Source organism: Electrophorus electricus, chromosome 15 (assembly GCF_013358815.1).
Source record: "Electrophorus electricus isolate fEleEle1 chromosome 15, fEleEle1.pri, whole genome shotgun sequence".
NCBI lineage: Eukaryota > Metazoa > Chordata > Actinopteri > Gymnotiformes > Gymnotidae > Electrophorus > Electrophorus electricus.
In genome coordinates, this window is record NC_049549.1 from 5,971,473 (window position 1) to 5,987,681 (window position 16,209).

General features: G+C 41.1%; 1 protein-coding gene across 1 annotated transcript; it reads right to left on the minus strand.

The window, feature by feature from the left end:
- Positions 1 to 1,802: 1,802 nt before the first annotated feature.
- Positions 1,803 to 16,099, minus strand: espnlb (espin like b). Its single transcript, XM_027026934.2, has 11 exons — positions 15,806 to 16,099; positions 14,787 to 14,977; positions 12,068 to 12,254; positions 11,303 to 11,485; positions 10,806 to 10,931; positions 6,894 to 7,040; positions 6,733 to 6,738; positions 6,357 to 6,477; positions 4,951 to 5,075; positions 4,315 to 4,494; positions 1,803 to 3,296 (listed from the first exon to the last, which is right to left on the minus strand). Exons 1-11 carry the CDS (start codon positions 16,097 to 16,099, stop codon positions 1,803 to 1,805), a joined length of 3,054 nt encoding a protein of 1,017 aa, XP_026882735.2.
- Between the last annotated feature and the right edge of the window lie 110 nt (positions 16,100 to 16,209).

Sequence of the window (16,209 nt, forward strand, 5' to 3'; positions counted from 1 at the left end):
CCCAGGGTCTTAATGCCCACCTTTCCTAAACTAGCCACCACCTCTGAGGGTAGAGCAACCATAAATAATAATAATAATTCTTATGATGAATCATAGAATTATATTATTATTATTATCATTATTAGTATTATTATTATTATCATCATTATATTATTATTATTGTTGTTGTTGTTACATCACAGACACTACACTGGTTATCTGTACTTAAACCTGGTGGAAAACAGACATCAGGAAACTCAGATTAAATTCCCACTGAAGACATTTATGAGTTAGACTTTTCTCCTAAGGGTGACATGAACACAGGTATATGAAACATACACACAGATCAAGGTGAAACTCCATTAGCCACTTGTTATACACTAAAAATAGTTAAACTGCACATTTAGATGCTCTGCCAATGTACAAGTGCGTTTAGCATTTCCACCTAAGCACTGTTTGCTAGATGATCCTGTGTCTGGTGGTGAGCCTATTCACCTATGATAACCGACAAGGCTGCAATCAAGACGCGAGAGAGTAAGCCACCTTCCTACAGGAAGGCAATGGAACATAGCAAGGAACGTTCCTAGGAAGACAATGAAATCATTGGTCTATGTAGCGTTAGCATGTTTACCTTGGTGAACGGATTGTTTTAAATGGCCACAAGAGGGAGATGCTGTTCATAAAAATAGAATTTTATACAGGGATGTCTTGTAATCGTGCAGATCTTCAGTAGTGACGTACCTAAAGCAGGTACCACAAAAGATTATACATTAGAGAGCGAAAGACTGCAGCTATATGAAGCCTATTCGTAAATTATTAATATAAAAGTCTGCCTGCCTGCTGAACACACAGTTGATAAACATCCACTCCCTGACAGTTCTTCAGTGAACACATATATGAAGATATTTTTTAAATGTTTATTTTATTAAAGAAAATAGCATATCAAAATACCAAAATTAATGCATATACATGGCTGCTGCATGAATGTATGTTTTAGATATATTCACATTCTTTTATCATTTTTATTTTATTCCAAATCACATTGTCTAAATGCATTTGATATTTTATACACTTTTTAAAATTTATATATAATGAGTGATCACTTTTTATGTACACCTGCTCCATAACTGTACCAAATAGGCAACCATACATTTTGCAACCAATTGAAAGTTATAATCTACTCCTGTCAATACTGTTGTACTCTTAAGTCTATTAACTGCACCCTGTGTACACTGTAAATCCTAATTAGCCTCATTCATGAGTGTCCTGGGTCATCCTAAAGGGCAGGTTATCTGAATACATCTTTATAATGTAAATGCAGTTGAAGATACTATTTATGCATACACTTGTAAAAATAGCATGAGCTTATATATGCTTTCATATACTGGTCATGAGTTATTGCCAAAAAATATATAAAAAATATCTAGACATCATCATGTCAATTTTTGAAAACAGGTATTTCATGAAAGAGGCTATTGTAACATGGCACAAGATGCCATTAGTTAATTAATTACCTTATGAATACACAGAATTGACTAAAAAGCCCTTTGGTTCAGCCATAGTGTAGGTGTAACTAATAAACTGGCAACTCAGTTTACATTACAAGATTATCCCTGATGCCCATCTAAATTACCAGGAAGAAACTTTAGTCTGCTGAAAGAGTGATTACAGCATGGAGCACCTTGATGCTAATACAAAGGATAGTCTTGTTAACCTTATATGCCACTGTCTTCAGAGTCTCAGTAGTCTCAGTACAAACACACAGTGTCCAGTTCCAACCCTATGTTGACTGCAGAATGACCCAGACTAAGAGACCAAGGTTACTATCGTTCAAAGTCAAACAGCTCAGCTTCTTTTTCCTTCCAGAATGCAAAGCTACGGTCTATGTATTTGCACATTTCATTGTTAGCGATATATGAGAAGTCTGTCTTCCCACCTGTGCTGTGGGCCCTCTCATCTTGCACAGCATTCTTTTCAATGACTCTGGGGACTGCCATAACTGCAGGGTCATCTGGGGCCTTGGGGGATGGAACGTTTCCTCTTGTCCCAAAGAACTGAGTCTTGATATCTTCAAAGCCATCACCCCACTCCCGGTTGCCAGCCTCGATATCTCTCAGCACAGCCCGATGGAAGTCCCTCACCATCTCCCAGGAGAAAGCCCCTAGGTGGTCAAACACTTCAAAGCAGAGCAAGTGCCTCATCTTTCGCTCCTCAGATGGCAGGTCCTGCTCCAGGATGTGGAAGTAGCCCAGCATGAAGAGTTCCAGGGTCAGGCTGTCGTAAGGCACAGTTGCACCATCCACTCGTGGGAGAAACTGCTCAGGGGAGTAGGTGACCCGCTTTCTTTGGAGGCTATGGATCTGGCGTGAAGGAACCCTGGCAATGATGGCCCTCCAGTTGCAAATCATTTTGTCTATGGTGGTCCTTTGCCTGTAGAGGTGATACAATGAGCCATTCTTTGGATGAGGAACTGGGAGTGTCACACCATGGTTCTCTGCTGAGCTCTGTGTGTTGAGATCTTGTCTCAGTTTGGCTCTCACAGACATAGCATAGGCAGACTTTTTCCAGTGGCTCAAGAACAGGACAACAATTCGCTCTTTACGCAAGCCTGTGGTTTCTTTAACTTTAGCTGCTTCCTTGCTCTCATTGAACTTGCATGTAATGCTGCTGTCATTAATGAGATTCAGGTCTTGGATAGCACTTACTTCTGGCTCATGTCCTGGTGGGAAGTTAGACATGTTTTGTTGCTTTGTATTAGCCCTAGATGCATTGTTTAACATTCCAGAGAATGGGTAGATATTTCCTATCTGACTCTCAAAATTAGACCTTAAATTTCTCACTGAAACTCCAGATAGCTGGATCTCCATTTCCACTGTTTCTCTGCTGCCCTTGACAGAGGTTTGTTTTTCTGGCTGCGTGGTGAAGACCGATGTCAGTTCTGTGCTGGGCATTTTGCACTCACCACCCTCACTGTCTCTGCCCTTGAGGTTGCTCAGAAGCAGAGACATGCTCTTTACCACCCCCGAGATGCGGCTGCACCACATGGGCAGAGCGAGAGAGTCTGCCGTGTTTGGCTGCTGCTGGAAGTGAGTGTTGATGGAGATGTTGACAATGGGAGCAGGGAGGACAACTTGGAGCTCCTCGACCAGACGGGCCAACTCCAGCTCATAGGCCTGACACTTCTTCTGAAGGGACACAGTCTCAATCTGTCCTTCCAAGTACACCAAATCATCCTCTGTTAACAACTCACCAAAGGGACCCAATATGGCATTGTGTACCTTTGAGTACCTCCAGCAATCCATATATTTGTCTTTAGCCTGAAAGGAATGAGAGAATCACATGTAATCAGTGACCAGAGATGATAACACTGAGAAGTGAATTCAAGCTCGGATGTTCTGATTAATAGTGTTTAGTAAACAAAATAAAATGTAATTTAGACTCCAATATAGAGGTTTGAATAGGGAGCTGTATTGTATTGTGTCTTTGTACTTGTTTGCTTAAAGACCTGAGTCTGTAGCTGTAGATAATTCACCCTGTTAGAGGGGCACCCTCCATATGCTTAAATAATAAAGGCTATTTAAACATATACTCCCTAAAGTCATTTTATTTCCACAAGTGATTGCAGAAACCCTCAGATATCACAGCACTAGTCACAATGATTCCTGACTGATACTTCCATAAATCAACAGTGATGCTAAGAGTTTCATCCATCTCTCTTTCATATTACATTCACTGTATCCACAAAAGAAAATTCACAAGAGTTACTGAATACTGAAGAGTTACAATTAACAACTAATTGATAAGCCTAACAGGTTTTAACCCTTTAAACTTTAAGGAGTTAATTAATGAAGTACTGGGGGTTAACAGAGCTCCTGATCAGTTCAGAATCACAGTTGCTTGCAGAGCAGAACTGGACTCTAGTAAAAGCCTAGTAAAATAGGTTAATGTTTCAGGCATGTGCAAATTCTGAACAGAGCTACCTAAATAGTTCTCACTGAACTAATCTGAGTACCTCTGTCAAATATTTGTTATTTCCTTAAGACTTATAGATTACTCTTACATGCTTTATAGCAACTTAAACTACACTGATTATAAATTTGCCATCCATTGTCAACCAAGATGGGTTCCCTTTCTGAGCCTTGCTTCCTCTTGCTCTCGGGGAGTTTTTCCTTGGCATTTTAGGGGCTTGGACCCTTCTCTGTATATTTGTTTTTGTTACAACATGCACCCAGAGTTGTGCAATGCCACAGCATACGGTCACAGTGTTCAACAGAGATGTGCTTTCTCAGCATGTGCCAGCCCTCATCTCCATGAAAATTCCAAATATTCGGAGACAATATTTACCTTTCGCTGTTGATCATCCTCATCCTGTAGCCGTGCCTGGAGCTTCCGCACCAGCACCTGCCGTTTCCACTCAGGAATGGGTCTTCCGTGCTCATCGTAGGTGGGAACCAGTGAGTCAATGTCAGCAAAATTTACCTCCTCCATCAGGTCAGCCATTTTCATTTCTCTTTTCTAAAAGAAATGAAGTTCTGTCTGAATTACACAGATCAAGAACTGCAATTATTAGAGGAACATAATATTTTCATCTGCATGGTCGTTAATAAACTATGAACGCTGGCTCTTTATGCTTTTTTCAATGTCGGGTATCAGCTATCGAAGTCTGACATGAATCAGGTGTAGTAGAACAAGGAAACACTAATCAGCACAAATCAGCTGTAGTCCTTCAGCTATTCATCCCCCAGTCATGTTGGATTTATTAAAACTATTATTAACAAATGTAAACTGTTGTATAATTTTCATAGATTTTTGCACAACTAAACCCCAAACCCATCTAAACTCCAATCTCCAAAATCTCTTTACTCATGTTTAAATGAATTCCAGTAAATATGCAATGGTGAAATCCTATTGTCCAAGCTATATGTGGATAACAAACTATTTAAAAGCTAGAGTCAAGAATCAGTAAGATACATTTATTGCATGTCCAGTGAAGACTGCCGAAATTCCCGCATGTCTCCACAACCTTGGGGACTTTGTCTGAGGCATTGGTGCCTCATTCTCCTCAGGGTGCCTCCTTGTGGTGAAAGAGGACACAGCTGTAAGAGCAAACACACCCACACACACAAAAATGAATTGATTTTGCATTTATACATTCTAAAAATATTCAAATCCTGAATGAGATTTCTGTACAGTTCAATGTTTCCCCAGCTCACTGACATCCAACTGAACTTGCCAAATGACTTATGAAAGGGAGAATGTTGGAGAACCCCAGCCTAATACAAAAAAAAACCCCAAAAAAGACAAAACATATCCTATCTCTGCACTGATTTGAGATCAAATTATTCCTCTCACAGTGTTATATCTTTTTTGTTAGAATTTGGGTAGGGTGAGTTTTTTCTCAAAGCACCGAAATGGTCAGGTTCTGTGGCCAGGTTATGTCTCTATTTGGAAAGCTGTAAAGAGGAGAGAGCATAGCTGTCACACTGGCTCGGGAGGGCACCACCTCTGCCCCCCAGGGGTCAGGCTTACTGGAGTACTGAGCACACCAGAGTACTGAGCTCACTGGAGTACTGAGCTCACCAAAGTACTGAGTACACCCGAGTACTGAGTGCACCGCAGTACTGATCTTAACGGAGCACTAAGCTCACTGCAGTACTGAGCGCACCGGAGTTCTAAACTCACTGGAGTACTGAGTGCGCCACAGTACTGTTCTTAACGGAGTACTAAGATCACCGTAGTACTGAGCACACTGGAGTACTGAGCTCACCAGAGTACTGAGCACACTGGAGTATCTCCCCCTTGTGTGTCACCCCATTGTTATCACTTGTTCCTTGTTAAGTGATCAGTGGCAGCGTATTTAAGCTACCCCAATAGGTTAGACTAGTTGCAAAGTTGTGCTGTTACTTGTAATCTGCATCTCTGAGCAGTTTCCTTGTCTGTGTTAATTTGCCTGGCTTTGACCTTTACTTTGTCTAGTTCTCATGAGTTTGGATTGTCCCCTTTGTTTTGTTTGCCTGTCTACCTACTGAACTGTTCCTTAGGATATTGATATTAGATTTGTGTTCTGGATTTGTGTTTACCCATTAAAAACTCTGCACCTGGTTCCATACCTGGTTCTGGTATTGTGAGTGTAAAACATACATAAAATATGTGACATAAAATGTCCCAAACTGATCACCTGAAGAATTCTTGGGAAGTATATAAATGAAGTGAATTCAATTTGCATACTACAAATAAAGCTGAAAGCAAAAATAAAACTAAGACAATGAAATCTGTCCTTTAGCACTAACCGTAGATCTCTGTAATTGTTCAAAATTATGTGTCCCTGTGAATTTCTGCGACTTCAAAATCATTAGATCCTATATATGGACTCTCACCTGCAGAAGCCATTTGTACATTTTGAAAGGAGGTGGCTGCAGTTCTGATGGAGCGTGGAGAGGAGGAGTCAGGGCACGCTGGGGTGGGGCAGAGTTGGGGTGGCTCCTCCTTCAGCAACTGCTGGGATAACACAACAAAGACAGGTATTAGGAAGAGGTCTGTGTCAGGGCCAGGCAAACTGTAGCATTCAAATAATTTTAACCATTAGAGGGTTTTTGATTTTCACAATCTAACAAAAAGAAAATGTGTTGGTTCTAGATCCCCAGTGTTTCAGAAGTATCAGGTTTTTAAGACCTGATCATAGTCCACAGCTCTCAGTTTCAGTTCTGCAGATCCCCATGCATTACTATAACAAAGCTGATTTAGCTCACTTACCCCATGCTTTGGAGCAGAGAAAACACAGATGGAAGTAGAGGTGTGCGAGTGGGATTAAGTGATGTGTAATTTTACACCTGCTATGCTGTTTTTCTGTGGTGTTTGTAAAGAAGCTAATTTTTACAGACTTTAAAATGATTGTGATCCTTGTATAGAATTACCTCACTCTTGTCCATCGGAGCCCTTGTGCTTGTTCCACTGGACTTGTCTGGGACCTTTTGGAGGTGATCGGCAGTACCAAACAGAGCCCTTTCCTCTTCTTTGAAAATAATGTCTGATGAAAGGACACTGTCCACTGAACCTTGAAGCTAATAAGACAAATTAAATGGTCAGTGTGACTTTTGATGGTTTAAAATAGCAAGCAGACAAATGTCTCAGGGTCAAACAGATCTTAGGTCCTATGGTATATCGATGCAGTAATATGTTTAAAAAAAATTAAAAAAGAAAAGCCTCCGGGAACATGGTAAAAATGTCCAAAATAGCACAGAACATAGCCCATGTAACCCAACAGACATACATACAAACTATAGAGTTCTTTTATTTCATACGATGGATCACATTACGCATGCTGTAGCAGCAATTCAGGGCTCTGTTTGCTATTTGCCTGCTTAAACACAACTCTATGAAAACAAAAACATTAACTCTCTGGTGCTACAAATAGTTAAGGATATTTAGATTTATTTCCCATTCTAAAATCTTTATCTGCACTTGCATAAACGTATATGGTAGGTTATGGTTCATTTTATTTGAGAAACAAATCAAAGAAATGAGGTCAAAAAGGTTTTTCAGCAGTCACTGTTCCCATCTTTGCTGCTAGTAAACCTCTATGTAAAAAGCTTGACTGAAGAACCCTAGTCTTCCTCCATATCCTTTGCCTTTGTAACATCACATTTATATAATGCCTTCTACATTCTCCCTCATCTGTCATCTCTTTACATTCAGAGAATTTTAAAAAATACCACTTGTCCCACTGCACAAATCTTGGCTGATCATGCCATTCCAGTGGTGACTATGTAATCATTCTGGCTAATTAAACATTGTAAATCTATGGCAGACAAGCCAAAGATGGACCTCCACTACAAAGAATTGTTTTTGGTTGATAAACTATCATAAAAATATGAAGATTTATTAATAAATACTTATTATTTCATTACATTTTTGCTTTTTTTATGAAATCCCTACATAAAATAGAAATACATCTAAATATCCATTTGCTTTACTTTTTAAACGTTTTGACGTAGTAAAATAGTAACACAAGCATGTTCCTAACACAAAAGGTTTATGACACATCTGCAGGGATGCCATGTTATAATTACTGTATAAAGTAATCTCTTCTAAGATTACGCATTTTAAACATGCTGAATACAAATTTCCTCTACGTGCACAACAGAATGATCACATTGTTGATCAATTTATAATCAGTTTTTAAGTACTATCAATGGCAAAAAAGGCATGTTTAGAGACATCACAGAAGAACTCACAGTGTATAGTAATTCCAGGGTGTTATCTTAGCCAGTGGAAGATTAGAGGCGCATGAGCCCTCAGAGCAACATCCTGTGGCAATCACATGGGTGACCAAACACCTCAAATGTCTCTATACGTTGAGAATGGAGGTCTTTCTCCCAAGGTGTCATTGAATAATTAAATGGTGTTAATTAATAATTAAATCACTGAGTGTCCTGTTGTGACTGCAAATCATAAGGGGTCTGATAATAATGTGGATGGAGTGTACTGTATGCATAAGACACCACCCCAAATTCAGATGGGGAGGTTGGGGGGGCTTGAAGATTACCTAACCATCTGTGTCACATGGTGGCTGCAAGCCTATTGAATACACTGGAGTTTATCCAATGTTTAGTAAGTAAAACATAATGGCAGATTACTGACAAGCAACAGGTGACATGCATACATACATGTACTGTCTGCAACAAACATGCATGCACACATGAATATGCTCAAATTCACCATGAACACCACCTCCAAAATAAACAACACAAAAACATCAACACAAACAACACAAAAATAAACAACTTCATCACAAACATCAACAACTCTATATTCATGGTGCCTTTATCAGCTAAATATGAACTCACTTTGAAAAGTGGTTTGAGTTTAAATTAATATCACGTGGGTAATACCTTTTCAGCCTAAATGTTCTTTAACTGTGAAGCACAGATGTAACAGTAAACAGATACCTTTTTGTCAAGCTTCCAGTGTTACATAGATTCAAAAAAGGCAAATACACATTTCAATCAAAATGTTTCCCCTCCTCAAAAAAAGAGTATGAAGAGCATGGAGTAGTGGATGTTGCATCATGCACAGATGAATCACAGTCTGTTTTTTAGTCTAAATTTCAATGTGCATCATAAAGAGTAAAAATTCCAAACTGTTGTCCTATTCTACAAACTAAACAGCAACAACAGTGAACGGTCCTGGTCCTTTAAAGAATTCTCACAGCATCTTAAAACCAAAACAAAAAGTGGATTCATGGTTTAAGAGATTACCAATGGATCAACCGATCCTGCAGAAGTGTTTATTAATACGACAATTCGCATGTAGATGTGTCCAAAGTATTCTGACATTTTACATTTTATTATATACTTTACTGAACTATTTAGCAATTTAGCAACGCCATCGACTTTTGTTATTCGGAACATAAAAGACACGTCGTACGCTTCGTCATTGTAAACAAGAACCAAATCACTATACAAATTGGAGATCACAACACAGCTTGCTGGCAGCCATCTGATGGACTGGCTTGGCAGGAAAAGATGCCAACATACAAGCGGAGAATGTCCTGTCAGATCCGCGAGCTGCGCACTTGAGGTTCTGAAACTCGACACGCGGAGCTCGAATGACGCTTCTCCTCCGCTACGAATTCAGAGATGAGGCAGAGAGGGGGTATGATAACTGATAGCACATAAACAGAGCTAACCGCTCTTTTAATTCGCCAGCCTGTCTGTCCTCATCACTTTTAATATGCATCGCTGTTATAGCGCCAGGAACCAGCAGCGGCAGCAAGTTTTCCACTTCATTTACGTAGTAATACTTCACTTGATGCTCTTTATGTTTTACGTCACCAGCAGGTACGTGTGACCGCCTGCTGAACCAGACTGGATGCATACGTGATATCCTTGTATTACAAGGTCAGATGCATGTATAATTTCCCTCGTGCATGGAATCAATATTTTTGAGCAGACATAATTAAAGAGAATAGCGAATAATGTTTTTATTACATTTCTCGAACATTACGTATCCTACAGCTGTATTCTTTGATATTTTTCATCGCTCTCCTCCATGTAACTTCCTCCCCAGCCCAGTAAATAAAATACGCGTAATATGATGCACAACACTTCGTCTTGACACTTTATGTCAAGATTGTTCTTCTCAAACACTTGTCAACACATTTACTCGTGGTTCAGATGGAAATCATTTACCGTATGCTGATATTAGGAGATTAATGGGTCGTATTTTGACATCAGCCATGCAGACTATATCTTCATTTCAAGTACATCTAAAAATGAACTAAATGTAGATGAAATGATAAATTAAAAGTAAAATAAAGTGCAGGTCTTAGTGTTAATTTATAGCTCACACAACGCAGGTACCAGATACTTGTCTTATTTCATTGGCGTGTACCACATGGACCGAATAGTGAGTCCTGGGGACCTGGCTGAGGAATACTTTTTAATGTATAGCTTGGTATACGTATTACACCAGTAGGTAGCGGTACAGAGTCATTCTATGATACATGAAAATGTGTATTAAAGAAATATAGTGAACTGATTTTATGACTGTGCTTCATGGTTACCATAACTATTTTATGCCGCATTGCATCCATTTTCATAAATACAACAAGTGAATAAGTTTCTATAACTGCTCTCAAATAGATTAAGCTGAGTAAACATGTGGGGCAGGACCTAGTGTCTGCAGGTCCCGCCTGCAGAGCTTCGCCTCTTTCACTAATGATCACGTCTCTTTAACCATTAAAGCATCCTAATAAGTGAAATCAGGTACTTCTCAGCAGGGTTGACCTGAAAACACGTAAACGGCCCAAGTTGGCTTCCACGCACCTGAGCAGAGCAGAGTAGCATGGCGCAGTCGCCATGGCCGTGGTACTCTGCGAGGTCCACCGCGCTGAAACCATCCGCGTCCTTCTCCACCGGGCTGACGTGATTGGCCAGCAGAACGCTGCAGCACTGAGTGAAAATTAGATTATGATGATGGTCAGTTACTTAGTAATGATGTTAAGGTCATTAATTGGTCATTTGCGGTATGTTTCACATTTTTAATTGCTATGAAGGCAACTTGTCAGAAATATAGTTACATTTGAAACACAACATGTCATTAGTAGCAGGTGAATGCTAAACGCAGTCCAGAATCCTTGCGTGGTGGACCTGTGCACTACCCTTTTTTAGTTGTACTTGATCCTATTAATAATCAGATAATTAACCATTTTTTTTATGCCACCAAGTAAAACCAAAGAAAAACAGCACCAAAGAAAAGAGAAAAGCAATTCAGGTGAAGTTCTTAGCTCTTGGGGGAGGGTCACAGAGGGCTGTGACCACACCTCCATTTCTCCGTTTTCTGCAGCATCGTGCAGGGGGGTCCCGCCCCAGCGGTCCCGCAGGACCTTGGCACCCATCAGCAACAGTCGTTCCAGGATGCGATGGTGCCCCTCGCTGGCAGCGAAGTGCAGGACAGTGGCACCGTTCTCGTCCTGACATGACAGATCTATATCAGTGAAGGACGCCTGTGGTACACAAACAACAGGTCTAGGATCAGTGGACTGTCAGATACTTATATAATAAGATTTATGCAGACTATATGAGTTATCATATTTGTGTAAAGTTGTCAAAAATTGTTTAAGAAACTTTTGCTAATTTTCCCAACGCGGCAGTGAGAGTGACTTTCTCCATTGTACCCCTTATTTCTTTTTCCCCAAGAGATAACAACTTAATTTCATAAATTTGTTGTAGTGAGAGGACAAGACGTGGTTTTACTTCATGGGCAGTGTGCACAAGAATTCCACAATTAAACTAGATAATTCAGAGATTATTTTATGGAGTGTGCAATTTGTTGATTTTATGCCGGCGTGTGTTGCAGATGAGCTTGTACGGTGCATCCATACTCTGTTCCTAAGCACAGAATGAAAAATATTTATCATACCTGTTTCACACCATTGTTTTACTTATATGGTACATTTTACAACACGTCACAAAGCAGCTGTACGGAAATTACAGAGAATCTGGGTCCAGACTCCTAATGAGCAAGCCAAGGCAAGAGTAGCAGGATGGTGATTGGTCGTTCAGTCTTTAAGTAGGGTACGACTCACCAGCCAGACGACCAGGGCATGGTGGCCCATGTGGGTCGCGGCGTGGAGGACACTCATGCCGTCTCGTGTCCTCAGACGCACATCTGAGCCGCAATCTTTCACCAGGTACTCCACCACATGCAGGTGCCCCTCTTGGCAGGCCAGGTACAGGGGTGTGGCCCCGGTAGCCATCTGATGGTCCACACACCTGCACCAGGTGTTAAACAGCCACAGATGATTGATTTCTGTATATGACTTATGTACTTCACCACCCACAGCTCTAACCATCATTAAGAAAACTATCCTCATGAAATATTAATTCACTAATTGATCAAATATGAATAGAAAATATATCTGCCTCCATCAAAAACCAAACCACTCAATACAACTCAAATGGTTTCAGTCTTATCTTGAGGGATGGTCCTATCAGGTAACATGGAAAGGATCCACATCCAAACCATGTAGATTCTCTACCGGTGTTCCACATGGCTCAGTATTAGGCCCTCTTCTCTTTTCTTTGTATACTTGCTCTCTTGGTGATGTAATATCTTCTCATGGTTTCTCTTACCCCTGATGACATTCAATTACTTCGTTCTTTTCCACCCTCTGACATGCAGGTCTCCAGGTCTTCAGAATGCTTGACTGACAGTGTGTCATGGATGACAGCCCACCACTTGAAGCTCAACCCCAGTAAAACTGAGCTTCTGTACATCCCAGGTACTCCCAATTGTTACCATGATCTCACAGTTTCCTTTGAGAACTCCATGGTATCACCATTTGAAACTGCCCGTAGCCTGGGCATAACTTTGGACAACAAGTTGTCATTCTCAACTCATGTTTCAAATATAACCTGGTCTTGCAGATTTCTCATTTGTAACATATTAAGTATTCAGCCCTTTCTCTCGCAGGAAGCTACCCAGGTGCTTGTGCAGTCTCTTGTGATCTCAAAACTAGACTACTACAACTCGCTACTTGCTAGTCTTCCTCTAAGAGCCATCAGTCCTCTTCAACCTGTGCAGAATGCAAAAGAAAGACTGATCTTCAATCTTCCAAAGTTCATACATGTTACTCCACTGCCACGCTCCTTTCACTGGCTACCAGTAGCTGCACGCAGCAGATTTATAAACTTTGATGCATGCCTACAAAGCCAAAAATGGACCAGCTCCTCCATGCATGAGGTCAGTGGTCAAAGCCTTATCCGTATCTGGAGTACTTCGAACCTCAAGTATGGCTTGGCTTGAAATACCAGGCTTCAAATCTCATGGAAGATCGGCATTGAGACTATTCTCTGTCCTGGCTACCAGATGGCGGAATGAACTTCTGCCTGCTGTCCGGACAGCAGAGTCCCTTGCAGTCTTCAAATGCAGAATGAAGACCCATCTATTCGTGGAATATTTAAATGACCACTGACCCTGCTCCTATATTGACTAACTAAACTAATACTTATTGTAGGGTATTGCTTATTACACTGATGTTGTCTAACAAACTCAAGTACTTATTGCTTATTGCACTTATCATTGTCTAAGATAGACCTTGTATTTTGTACTTCTAGGCATCAGCATTGATCCCTGTTTTTCTACAGTATTCTAGATCATTGGTATATTGGACTCTAACCTATTCTACTGGCTAGGATGTATTCAAAGAGTAAATGACAAAGCACTTTGGTAAGTTGCTCTGGATAAGAGCCATAAATGTAAATGTACATGTAAATATACAACTCTGTCTGGACCCCACTGATTAACTTTTTTTCAACAGTGATCACCCCAAGCAAATCTAAAGTATATACAATGAATTCCAATACCCAATTCCACATCACCCTATACATAACCACAACAAAACACTTCTCTTCCTTCACACATGCACACACTGAATGCTATTCCTCTTTAATAACATTATTTTAACATGCACATATTTCTTGTTCTTATTAATCAGTCATTTATTTCCAAATTATTATTGCTTTTTTGTCGTTGATGAATGATGATGTTTTTCTTTCAATTCTTTTTTAAATTCTTTTTTTTTTCTCCTGTTGTTGATATCTATACTATCTGTATAGACATCCCCCCAGCCAAACAAAAGAGTTATGCACTTTGGGTTGTGCTAGTTACACCCTTTCTTTTGGTATCCGTATCAACTACATAAAACAGATGTGCACTGTTACATGAGCACTCTTCAGGCCGCCAATGTGACAGTCACAGTGACCATATGTTTTATAAGGTGATACTAGCCACCTTATACATCAGATGTGAAGTACAAAGACAGGGGTGGGAGTAGACAGGTGTAAGGCGCCTCAGTGACGAGCAGGAAGAGAGGGCGGGGCCAGGCCGAGGATGACATCACAGGTGATAGATAACATGTGGTGGATAAGAGACCTCTCGTGTATTATTACCTGTTGGGCCTGAGGAAACCATTTAACATATGTCAGCCTCTCATCCTACCCATACAGGTATCACTAAGACTCCAGAGCTCCTGGGTGATTCTGAGGTGCTCTTTATGAAGCAGGCAGAGCATGGAGAACACACATACACACACACACACACACACTCACACACACACACACACACACACACACACACACACACACACACACACACACACACACACAAACATCCCACACGCTCTCATTTTGTTAATATATGTAACATGAGAAAGAGTTGAGTGAATGGTAGGTGAACAGTAGGTTGTTTGCTGATACTTCAGCCATATCTGAGATGTGTGTGTGCATATGTGTGCACAGGATCACCATGGAGAATGGGCCAGAAGCAATTTGACACAGGTGAGATTTCCACTGGCAGCAGCGTAGTGGACTGGAAGTGCATTGCAGTGCGTCTCGAGCTCGGTGCTGCCCCCTACAGACAGTAACCACCGCATGGTGTCAGTGTGACCAAACCTCGCTGCCAAGTGCAGGGCAGTTGCTCCTTCCCCGTCCTGATCCTGCATCCAGGAACATGTGCAGAACACGCATCAACTACCCAGCATACCAGTGATTTGTTTTCCCAAGTTTGGACCCATGACCCAGCAGATCCACTCTACCACACACTACCACATCCAATTCATGAAGAACTTGTTGATTATTGGATGAATCAAGAATTTTTGGGCAGGAAACCCCAATCTATAAATATGTGATCAGCAGTACTGGAAAACACTGAAAATGTATTTATACTGATTCATCCCTTATTGCCCTGGAATAAAGCTTATCTAAGGTTATGATCTTACCTTAAAGAACCTTAGAGTTATTAGGTTATTAGCACATATGTGCAGCAGCCAGATACTAGCTTGTGTAAATGGAATATGTCCAAGTGAGGCATGTTACATCATTGTGTATTAAACCAGAACCTCCTACCAAGTGACTTCAACCACCACCCATAAGGTAAGGTGGTAACATTCCATTCCACCCACCCCCTTTTGAGTTCCCTTTTCTTGCAAACTCAGATTGTCATCACTATTTACTGATCTGATTCACAAAGGAGGATGGTAGGTATTAAAGACACCAGTATTTCAATTCTACAATACTAACTCATTGTTGTGATAGGGATCATGCTTTAAGCTTTATGTGCCAAGCAGAACTGTCACTGTTGATTAACAGTTAACAGCTCTGTATTTTCAATAACATAGCATACTTATCTTTCCTCCCCACCAACACCCATGCCCACACACCCACACACAATTCACCCTTATAAAGCTAACAGCTTTCCTTTTTATATCACTTGTTTTGTCTGGTTCCAGCATAAGCAAGTAACAAAGTAATATATCTTGGCTCACCTCAAGCCTGCAGCCCCTGTGTCCCAGGAGCCACTTCAGTTCCCGGGTGTGCCCCGTGGCAGCGGCATCGTGGGCAGCCGTGGCCCCATTCCTGGTGCGGGCATGGATGGAGAGGTGGGCCTCGCCCACCAGAAAGCACAGACAGCAGAGTTGGCCACAGCGGGCAGCGTGGTGAACGGGCGTGGCACCCTGGGCATCAGTGATAGTGGGGCTGAGGCCGTTCGACTCGAGCAGTGCTCTTAGAGCCTCCACATCCCCCTCCCGTGCTGCCTGGATAACTGTGTGGAGCACCATGCTGCCCTGCTGCCTGCTTGGCACAGAAGTGTCAGGGGTCCAGTCCCTGACTGTCATTATACCCCTCCCGCCTTCTAAAATTGACACTCGAGCTGCCACTAAAATGCCCA